This window comes from Ahaetulla prasina, chromosome 5 (genome assembly GCF_028640845.1).
Source record: "Ahaetulla prasina isolate Xishuangbanna chromosome 5, ASM2864084v1, whole genome shotgun sequence".
Taxonomy (NCBI): Eukaryota; Metazoa; Chordata; class Lepidosauria; order Squamata; family Colubridae; genus Ahaetulla; species Ahaetulla prasina.
The window spans coordinates 123,028,000-123,040,694 of record NC_080543.1 but is presented as its reverse complement, the minus strand read 5'-3'; the positions used below and the strand labels follow the sequence as shown (position 1 = coordinate 123,040,694).

Genomic DNA, 12,695 nt, shown 5'->3' with positions numbered 1-12,695 from the left:
CTGAGACCAGAATCTGCCCAGGAGTTCTATTCATACTTGGAGCCGATCTCTGCTTTTCTTGTTTCCCATTCATGCATGACGTTAAGCCGTAAAGTGGTTTGTTTGCAGCTGGCCGTATGTGAGCCCCACCTCTGGTATAAAGAGTGATTTATTTATTTTTTCTGGGATGGGGTTGCACATCCCGAATGCACCCAAACCCCCAATTACAGCGACTGTTTGATCCAGTGTCTGCAGGTTCTCTGCTGCCCCCACCCCCGGGTTTTCATTCATGTAAAAAAAATTTAAAAAATGGCCCCACAAGTCAACTACTCCTACAAACTTCTCTTCTCTTCTCTTCTCTTCTCTTCTCTTCTCTTCTCTTCTCTTCTCTTCTCTTCTCTTCTCTTCTCTTCCCTTCCCTTCCCTTCCCCTCCCTTCCCCTCCCTTCCCTTCCCTTCCCTTCTCTTCTCTTCTCTTCTCCCTACCCACCTCACTCCTTGCGTAGGGGATCAAAACTATATTCAGGTCCCCTCAATCATAATCAAGCTGGAATTTCAGTGCGAGGAGCTTTCTTTTTTTAATTGGAGATTTCTAGCTCCCATGACAACATCCATTGTTGATAAAACAACATCCTAGCCGAAATTATGGTATAATTATAGGGCAAAGCATGTAACGTATTTTTAGTCTGCCTTGGCATGGTGCAGAAGCTGAAACTGAGCATGGCCAGTATCACAGCACCAAGGGGATATTTATGGGCTGGATAATGTTTGACGAAGGAAGACCTGCACGCAAGGCAAAGTATTCTCCTCTCTTCGTCCAAGGATACATTAAAAAAAAAAAGTAGAAAAGAGTTGTGTTATTAGTAACTTCAGTATTCGCTTAATAAGTAGAAGACGGTGAAAGATAGATTATTTTTTCTTCCTCCCAGTTTCCTTTTCTTATCTCGTTCGGTTTCGGGCTTGTTCTTAAACTGCTTCCAAACAAAATGTTGGTCTTCCACCAAAAGTTATTCCTAAATGTATTCCACATGCTTTCTCGAAGCGTCGGTTTTGAAAATAAAAATAAATCGACTTGCAAGGAAGAGATGCGTTACGAGCCGTGTCAAAGGACTTGGAAATACATTCGTTGATTGACTCAAGCCTAACCAAATATTTGAAATCGGTGAGATTGGACGAAGATGATGCAAAAATCCAATTAATGTTTATGAAAAAAAACTTAAGTTCTGTTGAAACAGAACTTAAAAGGAAAGCAGTTCTGTTTTCCCAGAAGTGATGTGTATAATATTTCTGGCGCGGGAAGAAAGTACTGAAGTCTTGCTGTTTCGCCAGGACTCGGTACCAGCTTCCTCCGTGCTGTTTTGTTTGAACAGTGTTGACATTTTAACAAACTCCGAAGCGTCCTGCTCTCGTGTTCCTCAGAAGTTTTTAGTAATCCTTTTACAGTGCAGTATCTGTTTGAACGCGAGACATCATGTTCCAGCGCGTTGCATTTAATGGCCAGTTGCATTCTTGGGTTTCGCGACCTCTCAATCCTCATTTTTCAATTTCTGGAGGAAAGTCAACTATTTTCTGAAAACTTTGCAGCTTCTGTATTTCGTGCAAACGGTTAAAGTTAAGCCACTCTCGCAGCCCGTAGAAACAGAATAATGAATTCAGTGTCTCATTGCTTTTTTGAGCAAATAAACGCAATTTTCATCGGGAGTTCCTCTGCCTTGTAAAGCTCGGCACCATGAATCAAGGAAAATGAGCTTTAAAATAACTTTAAAACAAGTTCTTAATGTTGGAACTTGTGCCAAATGTTTTTTCTGAACTGAATGACAGGAAAAATATGTGGAAATGCAAGAAAGATACTGACAGGATACGTTTTCTGCTTCATCTCAAAAAGAGGTTTCATTTCTGGCCTTCCATTAAAGCCAGATGTCACAATCTGAAGTTCCTTTTAAGAAAATCTTCACGAGCATTATCCCTGCTTACCTAAAGGAACTTGGTACTCAGGAAGATGGGAATGGTAGTCTGATAGGTGGAGGCGAACTTAGATGAAAGACAGCAAGAAAAATTCACCATCATCATCACCATCACTCTAGCGATTGTCTATTCACTGTAGGATGAAGGCCTCTCCTGCATGTCTCCAACCAATACGGTCCTGAGCTTTCTTTTGGGCCCACAATACTTGCTGATGTCATAGATCCATCTTGTTTTAGATCTGTTTCATGGATGCTTTTGATCACATGGGATCCATTCTATGTCTGCCTTGGTCCACTTGCCATTGTCAGTTCTTCTTGCTTTGTGACCAGCCCATCTCCCATTTTCATTCTTTTACTCTCTTGATGATATCGTATATTTTCGTTTTGTTTTCTAATCCATGTGCAGGTCTTCCTATCTTGTCTTGTGATGCCGAGCGTATATCTTTCCATTTTTCCTCTTTGTGCCACTCGTAGCTTTTGTATCGATTGTGAGGTTAGTGTCCATGTTTACCGGCATAAGTTAGAGCAGAAATTAAAAGCAAAATTATCCTCATGTAGAGTTCAATTTTGAGAGACCCGTTCCTTATGCCGAATGCGGTGGTAGCTTGATTAAGAATTGGAGATTAAGAATTGGAGATTAAGAATTGGAGACTGTGCTGAATTAACAAAGGAGATAAAAGAAAAGGAAGATACAGAATATTTTATAGTATGGAATAAATTGTATAATTGGATAGAAATTAGAAATGGTAAATGACAAAAAAGGGGAAAAGGTCTCACACACACACACACACACAAAGGGTAGTGCATGGAAGAAAAAAATTGTTATAATGATAGGTATGATGGAATATATACAAAAATAATATAGGAGGGAAGGGGGAGAGGGGGGAAAGGGGGGGAAAAAGTTTTGTAAAACTTTTTCAATAAAAAAAAATAAGGGATAATGGGACAAAAAAAGATAAGTATAATTAAAGAAAACAAGAGGGGAAAAATATAAATAATAGAGGAATACCGATATGAAGCTGATGTAAAGAAGGAATATATGTTTTATGTGAGTGTTATGTCTTGTTGTTTTTTTTAAAAAATAAAAAGTACACACACACACACACACACACACACACACACACACACACATATATGGAATTGGAGATCTAATTTTTAGAAATCTTGATTTAGGGGAAGGGAGCTTACTTGCTGCAGCTTGTTCCAGATAGTTATATCTTGGGAAATGGTCCACTGTTTTGTCTTTCTTCTTCTTCTTTTTTTTTTTTTTACAGTTGTGGGCTGTGCCTTTTTTTTAAAAAAAAAAAAGAGTTTCCAGTATCAAAGGTCAAATGACATTTTATTATAAAGTTATAAAGCCTTTCCACTCCCTCTCTGGGAAAATGTATACATTTTATTGCAAATCTTGCAACCAGAGTGTTAAAACCAGCATCGAAAGTTGGGGATGGGACATTAAAAAAAAAAAGAAAGAAAGAAAGAAATGAGAAGGTGATTTGGAGAGCAGAAGAGCCAGGTGAGAAGAATTCCATGCAGAAAATAAGGCATGCTACTTCAGAAAACTCTTAAATATTCAATATTTGAGGATTATTCTCCTCTCTTAAGGAAAAGAAACGCCAACAGACTTGTTATTCTCCATCGGCCAAAACATTATGTAGATTTTCATCCAGAAACTCTTTGCTAGGAAGGAGTAGAAACTGAAAACAGGAGGAAAACAAAGATAAAAAGGTGCATTCTTAGGGTTAGTGGGTGGTCACACGCAATAGTTGGATTTACTCAATTCTTACTTCAGCTGAAATTTCCCCAGGAGAATATCTCAACCAGGGAGACAGAACAATTCTCCCCTTTAGCTCTAAATTAGAGAATATTTTCTATCTAACCGTCCAAGGAAAAGCTGCGTTTTACTGTCCCAAGTTTTAGGAAACCTTTCTCCTAGAAAGGTAGACGCTGTACAGTAAATCCTCCCGACTTGAAGGCGAAGTGTAGCGTGGGCTTTTTTTTTTTTTTTTTTTGGCACACATCTGCAACGGAATTGACAAATCCATTCAAATGGACAAGATTTTTGCGCGTCGTCCGACGACTTCCTTTCATGGAACAATATAAGTTCCTTTTAAATGCAGAGCTATAAAGGTGGCAGCTTGTGTTTTGAACGGATGTAGCCGCTCCCCAAGTTGCTGGTGGCTCTTTTGCTGTTTGGCTGATCCTATCGCACCTTCTTCCCAGAGGTGGGTTTCAAAAATTTTAGAAAGGGGTTCTCTGCCTGGTTGCTGGGTGGGCGTGGCCATGCTGGATGTGGCCTAGTTAGCCTCCTTCACCACAGTGGGCAGGGGGTGTTTTTGCCCTCCCCGGGCTCTAGAGGCTTTCCTTGAGCCTCTGGAAGGGCGAAAACGACCTCCTGAGGCTCTAGAAGCCAGAAACGGGCCCGTTTCCAGCCTTCCCGTACTTCTGGTAGGCCCATTTTTCACCCTCCCCAAGCCTCTGCGCACATCCTGCACTTAACCTGCATCTAAAACTGGCCGTATGGAGACTCCTGGGAGGGGAGGGGAGAGGTGGGATGGGCGGGGCGGGGTGGCGCCAGCCAGGAGTGGGATTTGGGCGTTCTCCGAACTGCACAAAATCTAAGCTAGAAGTTCTCCCGAGCCCCTGCAAACCTCCAGCAGCCCACCTCTGCTTCTTCCAAAGTTTTAGAAAACCAGGATGAATTTATGATCTTAGGGAGATGGTTTGAGTCGGCCATATTCCTGCCATACCTTTTTCAACAAAGATTACACAGCTTTCTTCTAGAAATTTAGTTAGAAATTTCCTAACGGTGAGAAAACGTCAAACCGGTGGAACGGCTTGCCTTCAGAAGTTGTGGGTGCTCCATCGCCGGAATCTATTAAGAAGAGACTGGACAGTCACTTGTCTGAAATAGCATAAGGGTCTCCTGCTCCAGCAGGAGGTTGGATGAGAAGACCTACAAGGTCCTTTTAACTCTGTTAGTCTATGTTCTCCAGAACATAGTTGGCTTATTATGGGGATGTGGAAAGAGAATGGGCTTTACTTCTGAGAAAATGCCAGGTTGTGCCTGGTTATAATATCACTTCATTCATCCATTTTCGTTCCTGGAAGAATCTGTGGAGATTGTCAATCATCCAGGTCAAGATTGTCCCAAAGATCCTTTTCCAAAAAGCAATTGGACTTTCTTGGGGACTTTTCCCTCCTCCTCTCAAACATTTTGCTTTTTATCCAAGATGTTTTTTCAATTCAAAACAGAAGAAGCTTCTTGGATGAGAAGCGAAACATTTTCAAAGGGAAGAGGAAAAAAAACACAAGAAAGTCCAGATGCCTTTGGGACATTCCTTGAAGCCCCTTTCTTCTCCACTTTTTCTCCTTTTGTAAATGCTGTCAGGCAGGAACCCACTGCGTTGGCTGTTCCTGCTCCGAAATTAACCGTGCAGAGAAATCCCGCCTGTATCCGGAAAGCTTGTTTTTCTGTTTGTGCTACATAATACGGATGTAGGTGTGTTAAAAATGATTTTTGTGTATGCTGAACTCTGTGGTGGGGGCATTAATCCTGGGCTTTGTCTGCAGTTTTAACCTGTGGATCAGGGATGAAATCCAGCAGGTTTTGACAGGTTCTGGAGAACTGGTAGCGGAAACTTTGAGTGGTTCGGAGAACTGGTAAATATCACCTCTGGCTGGCCCCAGAGTGGAAATGGAGATTTTGCAGTATCCTTCCCCTGCCACGCCCACCAAGCCACGTTCACCAAGCCATACCCCACCCACCAAGCTATGCCCACAGAACTGATAGTAAAAAAATTTGAATTTCACAACTGCTGTGGATGGTAGATTTTCAATCAGAACAGAGCTGGAAGGGACCTTGGAGGTCTTCTAGTCCAACCCCCTGCTCAAGCAAGAGAGCCTGTACCATTTCAGGCAAATGACTGTCCAGTCTCTTCTTAAAAACCTCAAGTGATGAAGCACCCACAACTTCTGAAGGCAAAGCCGTTCCACTGGTTAATTGTTCTCACTTGTTAGGAAGTTTCTTCTTAGTTCTAGGTTGCTACTCTCCTTGATTAGTTTCCATCCATTTTTTCTTGTCTTGCCTTCTGGTCCTTTGGAAAATAGGTAGACCCACCCTCATCTTTGTAGGAGCCTCTCAAATACTGAAATACGTGTAAGTTGTGAGATGACCAGCAGTCCTGTGCCTGGAAAGCAAGCAGTATGCCAGATCCCAATTTAGTCTTTTTTCTTTTTCTCTCTGAGTTTCTCAGTTTACAAGGAAATTTGCTCCTGCAAACTTCCTACTTGCTGGCGTAGCTTAGAAAGATTTACCACCTCATGCATTCTTTTTTCCTGAGAACTAAGTCCAAGTTCAGAGCCCTCTAACAGCTCCAGTTGACAGTTACAACTGATAAAAGAGGTCTGGGTGTGTTCAGGTTTTATGATAATGCACTTCGTAAACTGTGGAAATGACCTGCGAGCGTAGATTTACGTGAATGAAGTTTGACCACATAAATAACATTTTTTTCCCCGAGTCACACTGAACAGCGCCCTTCAGTTCTTCAGAGCCGACATTTTATTCCCTGCCTCTGGTTTCTATGAATACCCTTCCATCATTGCAGCTAACATAGTTATGAATTTTATAGGTATGTTTAAAAATATCCCACTTAAGCTGCTAAATTAAATACCCATATATTTAGCTATCTGTGACAGTATGTTCCAAACGGACTATGTAAAGCCATGCAATTAAATCTATATTGGGCAGTTACATAAATCGGTGGTCAAAATTTCCAAGGTGTTAAGTATCTCATGCGCCAATTGAAGCCACAGATAATTTCAGGTGTTGATCACCTTGGTTGGGCTGGAGAAACGTGCTAGCAGCCTGATACAATTGGGGCCTAATTTTTGCAAATGAGCCTAATGCCTGATAAATTAGTCGTGCCCATCAGCGGTTTCCAGAAACACTGGCTTTAAATGCAAAGGACCGCATGCATGTGGAGAAAAGAATAATAATTTGAAAAGCTTGTCTAAGCCTTAGATTTGGGGGGGGGGGAGCAACTATGACCCCTTTACGACTTGTGGACTCCCCCAACTCCCAGAACTCTGGGAGTTGAAGTCCACGGGTCATAAAGGGGCCATAGTAGTACCTACAATAGAAGAATGGATATTGAAAGTCATTAATTTGGCTGAGATGGCTAAAATCTCAGCTTTTTTAAAAGACAATATGCAGGAAATATATTTAATTGAATAGAAAAAATGGATTGATTATCTACAAAACAGATATCAGATTAAGAAATATCAGATTGCCTTTGAATAATTAGGAAGTATTATTTTATGTAATGGGGAGGGGGTTGGGAGATGAAAAGATTTGGATGAGGTTATTTGGATTAGAAGGGAAAATTTTACTCTATGTTTGGTTTATGTATAACAATACCTTGTGATTGACCCGGGAAGCCGGGGGGGGGGGGAAGGGAGGGGGGAAGGGGGTTTTCTGGGAGGGAGGGGGGAAAAAGGGGGAAAAATGTTTTTGTTTTTTAAAACTTTTTCAATAAAAAAAATAATAAAGGGGCCATAGTTGTTCTCTGCTATCTTTGAGGAATAAGAAGAAATTGTGTGGGTTTTTTTTTTCCTGTGGAGATTGAGATGGCAATGTGTGCCTGGCTTGGTTCGATGGGAAAAGACTATGAATCATGGCAGAATTGTAGCATGACTGTATGAATCCAGTTGCCTTTTGAAAAAGTCCCTTTGAGACAACCATTCCCTGGATGACTGAGAATCTCCCAAGACCGGGGGTGTCAAACGGAAGGCCTGTGGGCCAGTGGTTGGTTGCCCCCGGTTCGTACCGGTTCTATAGAACCGGTAGTAAAACTGGCGGGAGGCTCCGCCCACTGACTCGAACGCCAACAAAAGTGACCTGCGCATGCGCGGGCATGATGCGAACTGCTAGTAAAGGTAAGTAGAACCCACCCCTGCCGTGGGCCAGATCTGGCCAGCAGGGTGTTTAGATCTGGCCCACAGGGCCGCCCTGGAAACCGTGAAGGATTAGCCTATGGTGACTTTGTCAGTGAAAATGGCGCTCAGGGGGCTGCATGCAGATACGGCTCTTCCGAGCTCCATTTTTGCTGGCAGAGGGTCGTAGGAGGCCCTCACAGCTGAAAACAGAGCCTGTTTTCGCTGGCAGAGCACTCGGCCCTCAACAGGCACCCTTGACACGGGTGACGTCAAGCTGGCCCTGCCCACCCTGGCCCCCCAAAATCAAGCACAACCCTGATGCGGCCCTCAATGAAATTGAGTGTGACACCCTTGCCCTAGACCAGGGGTCACCAACCTTTCGGACCGGAGGGACCACTAAATTCATAATTTTAAATCCCGTGGACCACTAATATGATCTGCCTAATGACCGGGTGGGCGTGGCTAGGTGGTCATGTGACTGGGTGGGCGTGGCCAGCTCAATGTCACTCACGTTGAGGGGCACCTCGCCAGCCTCTACTCGCCTCCCTGTCCAGGCTCCTTGAGACCCTAACAGTTGTTGGAGCTAAGCAGCCACTATGAGAAAGAGTTGGCAAAAGGAGCTGGCTCAGTTCAAATTGGCTCTGACCGAGAAGGAAGCTCAGCAGAAGCACCTCACTGAGGATTACGAGCACAGGCTTTCCAAGCAGAGGGAAGACCTGCGGGAGTGTAAGGCCAGGTACCAGCACCTGGAGGCTCAGCGGGCTGAGATGGTCAGCCAGTTCCAGGCCATGATGCAGTCCCACTGAAACAAGGCCCTCCAGCTCTTCACCACCACCAGCACTTACCTCCAGCCTTCGCCCAAAACCCCACACCAGGAGACTGAAGCAGACCCTGTCGGAATTTCTGCCCCCCTCCGACCCACACAAAAAGACACCAAAGGGGGAGACTCTCTGCAGCAACACAAATGTTCATTGCAAGTATCCGGCTCAGGGGCCATTGTTTGAGGACCCCTGATTTAGTGCAATATAAAAAAATGCAAATATTTTTTCTGCGGACCACCAACGTTTTCTTGTGGACCACCAAAATTTTCTCACAGACCTCCGGTGTCCACGGACCACCATTTGGTGACCGCTGCCCTAGACAATCATGGCAGAATGACCTGTCTTTTATCCTGGGCTTCTGAGGAGGCGTGGTAGTGTTCCATGCTGGTTTCCTCCAGATATTGAACAGGTTGAGGTTGCACAAAGATCCTGAAGATGTGATGTGATAGATAGACCTTGATCTGTAACTCCTGATCCCCTGTTCCACCCATGTTTCCTTTGCTTCCTTGATCAGATGCAAAGAAGGGTGCAGCTGACAGAAGATGGCAGACCCAGAAGCCCCCACCCTGATCCCACTGTTTATGGGAAATCCCACGAGAATCAATGAGATGAACTGACGTTATAACTGGTTGAAGCCCTGTTGCTTTGTATGGACTTGATGTTTCCTCTGTTTTAGCTTGTTTTTTAACTTGGGGACTTAGTTACAACCAGTTTTAGTGAGATTGTGACCTGTTCTGTTTACATTCTCTCCTTTGCTGGATGTCTTTTCTTGATAATATTACTTAAGATTCTGTGTCTGTTCACCCTTTGAGTCCTGCCTCCTTAGAGATCTTTCGATCTTAGTTGAATTTTCCACATTCGGTTGATGTTTGTAGCATTGAAGAAAATCTGGGATGGAAAGGGTAGAATATCCTTTGTGTCTCCATATAACATTCGATTTGGAGAGTAAAGCTTTGGTTTGTTAGACTTTGAAGCATTTTCTAAAATGGCTGCTACAGCATGTGTTGTACCAAAGGGAAGCAGGAGCCTGCATTTGCTGGGAGAACATGTAGTTCAGTTTCTGCTGAGTCCATAAGTGTGATTTCTTTCTGCTTTGCCCATTAACCCATGTTTTGTTGATTTTTATGATAAATGGCCCACAGTGTTTGGCCATTGGTTGGAGACATATTTCTATAGGATTTGTTGAAGAATCCAAAAGCTACCAAATAAAAGACTGATGCCCCAACAGTAACCCAAATGGCCACTTGTACGTATAACAGTTGTACATGCAAGTTGTACAAACAACTTCTTGTACATAAGAAGTTGTATGTAAAGAGGAGAATCTGAGGATCCATCTCAGTATTTCTGGCCTTCTAAAGGACGTTTGCTGGTGTCTGAATTTGCTCATGAATCAATTACCTGAACTAATGTGTCCATAATACACACAATTAGCTGGAGCTCTGAAAGTGAGCAGAAATGCTGAAGAAGGTTCTTCAAGGTCCTTAAATGGTCCAGGTCTCCAAGTCTCCTTTATCCTGGTTTCTCATACTGAATGTCAGAGATTTCAGGCTGCGTAGGAAGAACATGTGGGGTAGCCTCTCATTGCAATTAATATGGCGGTCTGGAAGTTGCTGGTGCCTTCTTAAACAATGTAGATAGAAACTCTGCTACTATATCTCCTGTTGTGGGGAAACACCATCAAAAGGGTTTTTGGGCAGCCCTACGTGATACATACAATGAGACGGATGTGCAGAATGTGCTCAGCTACAATGCCGTTTGGCTTAACACAATATGGCTCCAAAATTTGTAAATCTTGGTTATTGGCTTCATGTGTTATGTGAACCTAATCAATTGTGGCTTAGTCCACCAACCGTAGCTTAGCGTAGTAGTGGAACTGAGTTTGTACAGTCCCAGTTGGGTGTTGTATTTTTGAATGCTGCGCCATACAAGATCTTTCTTGCAGCCAGAAGAAAAGGATATAAGGGAGTAATGGAATAGTACTTGTGTCAGAAGCTCCAAGGTGCTTCGAGGTTGAAAAGATTAGCCAGTGATATCCCCATTGCCCAGGGAACGCTCAGTTGGGTGCTCCTTTTTTTGTCCCCACAAGAAGCTGGAGCAAAGGAAGGGAGCTCAACCTCTGGTCTCGAACGCGGGCTTGCTAACCTCCAACCCAGAGTCCTAACTATGCGAGCCACCGTGCTCCTAGGAAGCAATGATTATAACCCAAAGAAATTCTCCTATGAAAGTGTGAATTGGTTTTGAATTTTTTTGCCTGTTGAACCAAGGAATATTGACTGACTTTTTCTGCCTTTTGGATGTTTTCAGGAGAGAAGCCATACAAATGCACTTGGGAAGGATGTGACTGGAGATTTGCTCGCTCGGACGAGTTGACCCGCCACTACCGGAAGCACACGGGCGCCAAGCCCTTCCAGTGCGCCGTCTGCAGCCGCAGCTTCTCTCGCTCCGATCACCTGGCCCTGCACATGAAGCGCCACCAGAACTGAGCTGCGTCTTCAGGAGGCAGTGGGCACCTATGCAACCTGCGGGCGACCCAAGTACCCACCCCCCTTCCATTAGAAATAGCTAAGGGTTTGCCTGCGTACGAACTCTTAATTTTAGAAGCAGAAAAATAATAATAATGATGATGAGGCTAGAAGAAACTGGAAATGTATATTTTGTATATTTATGAGGAAACAGGGAAGACACTATCCAGAGAGATACGGATTGTTTTACTGCGTTAATGCCCTGTGACTTACTCTTTGTATCTTGGACTTAGTCCTACAGGTTTCATCTCAGGGCTGCCTGTCGTGACGTTTTGCAGATGTTGGGGTGGGTGGGTTGGGGGGGTTCTGGGTAGGCAAAAAGGGGCTCTCCCATTTGATCATGTGACCGTGGCGGAGCAGCGCCACGGGTCTCCAAGCAAGTCACAGTTCTCAGCCAACGGCCGTGCAGGTCCATACATCAGTTTCAATCATAAATGTTGCCAGAATAAAATCGAATAAAAAAAAGAATAAGATGCAGCGCTTTACTGCTTCTTTCTCTCTCCTTGTCCCTCTTGCTCTGGGAGAGTAGAAAGAAAGAGAAAAGAAAGACCATTTGACACCCCCCCCCCCGCAGCTGTGTTTTGGTGTGGCCGCAGAAACCAGGATTGTCAGCCAGCTTTAAAACACTTTTTTCAGTGGTCAGATTTCAGATCCTGGTTTCTTCGGCCATAAGAAGCTCTAAATCAGGGGTCTCCAACCTTGACAACTTTAAGACTTGTGGACTTCAACTCCCAGAGTTGCAATTCTGGGAGTTGCAATCCACAAGTCTTAAAGTTGCCAAGGTTGGAGACCCCTGCTCTAAACTCTGGTTCAGGACTCTCCATTCCTGCTGTTGTGCTCACCTGCACAAAAGGAGGGGAGAACGAAGAGGAGATGGTCTCACTGGCTCACCGAGTCTCCACCTTCTGATCCTGGAAACCATGGATGACATGGGCGTATGGCCATCTGACCAACTGGCTCTTTTTGCCCATGAACCTCCAAAAGACAACAGAAGATTCATCCCTTTGGACGAAAAGATTCTGATTCCGTGTGAATTTTGTGCGCACTAGTTTTGCACACATTGTAATTATAATCTGGCATTAATTGATGTAAGGCAGATAAAAACATATTGCATAAATATGCTTCACTCATGTTTCCAAAATACAACATGAGAAGCCCATCCCTAAATTGAAGTATTAATGTTTGAAAAGCTGCGTTATCTGTGATTTTAGAAGCCTGACCAAAACACTCTTAATCAGACAGTGGTTTTTTTTGTGTGTTTTTAAAAATAATAAGATGCAGCGCTTTACTGCTTCTTTCTCTCTCCTTGTCCCTCTTGCTCTGGGAGAGTAGAAAGAAAGAGAAAGAAAGACCATTTGACACCCCCGCAGCTGTGTTTTGGTGTGGCCGCAGAAACCAGGATTGTCAGCCAGCTTTAAAACACTTTTTCAGTGGTCAGATTTCAGATCCTGGTTTCTTGGCCATAAGAAGTTTAAA

General features: G+C 43.7%; 1 protein-coding gene across 1 annotated transcript in view; it reads left to right on the top strand.

The window, feature by feature from the left end:
- KLF5 (KLF transcription factor 5) overlaps positions 1-12,475 on the top strand; it is a 40,649-nt gene extending 28,174 nt beyond the window's left edge. Inside the window, exon 4 of the mRNA XM_058185502.1 lies at positions 11,002-12,475. Coding sequence (XP_058041485.1) covers positions 11,002-11,180 — 179 coding nt within the window. The 3' untranslated portion in view covers positions 11,181-12,475. The remainder of the gene's footprint in view (positions 1-11,001) is intronic.
- The last annotated feature ends 220 nt before the right edge of the window (positions 12,476-12,695 follow it).